At 44.3% G+C, this 698-nt stretch overlaps 1 protein-coding gene across 1 annotated transcript in view; it reads left to right on the top strand.

Annotated features, from left to right (window-relative positions):
• The window catches only part of LOC119587993 (ADP-ribosylation factor 6), a gene marked incomplete at its 5' end in the record, with an annotated part of 2473 nt that overhangs the window by 1542 nt on the left and 233 nt on the right, over positions 1-698 (top strand). Inside the window, 1 exon segment of the mRNA XM_037936714.1 lies at positions 253-698. Within this exon segment, the coding sequence (XP_037792642.1) occupies positions 253-395 (143 nt within the window).

Here is a 698-nt window from a genome sequence, read left to right on the forward strand (position 1 = left end):
TGCGGTTATATATTCATATATTATTATGATGTAGAGAAATTGTTTTCTGGTCAATGGTTTAAGATTTTTTAAGGCTCAAAGGTAATAATTTTCTTCATAATATAAAATTCTTACTGCATTATTACTAGAATAGAGTTGCTTTAGCTTTTGAATAAATTTGTATTCCACTGAGCTGTTTTTATGGATAGTTTGTATGTGCATGCTAATTTTTTTAACTATACAGTTCACTAATTTCTCTATTCACCTCCACAGCTATGAAGCCTCATGAAATCCAGGAGAAGCTAGGCCTAACCAGAATCAGGGACCGCAACTGGTACGTCCAGCCATGCTGCGCAACCACGGGTGACGGGCTGTATGAGGGCCTTACGTGGCTCACCAGCAATCACAAGTCATGATGCTTGGGCCGGGCTCCCAGCTCTTAGCTTCCATAGTCAGCTCGGCAGACAGAGATGGCTCCTCGGATTGTGACGGATGGACGGCCTACGAACTGAACTAGTGGTCAAGGGGGAAAAAAGGGGGGGAAGGGGTAGAGGTTCAAACTCATTGAGGATGACAGTGTGGTTTAGGAACTGGTGCCTCGCTAGATTAGGCACAGGAAGGTGGCTGAATGGCCCTGATCATGAGACCCAGTAAGGGCATTGGCTTCCCTTGATTGCAGTGGTGCCAGGCATGTCAGGACCAAACAAGAGAAAATTTTA

The sequence above is a fragment of the Penaeus monodon genome, chromosome 23 (assembly GCF_015228065.2).
Source record: "Penaeus monodon isolate SGIC_2016 chromosome 23, NSTDA_Pmon_1, whole genome shotgun sequence".
In the NCBI taxonomy this organism is placed as follows: domain Eukaryota; kingdom Metazoa; phylum Arthropoda; class Malacostraca; order Decapoda; family Penaeidae; genus Penaeus; species Penaeus monodon.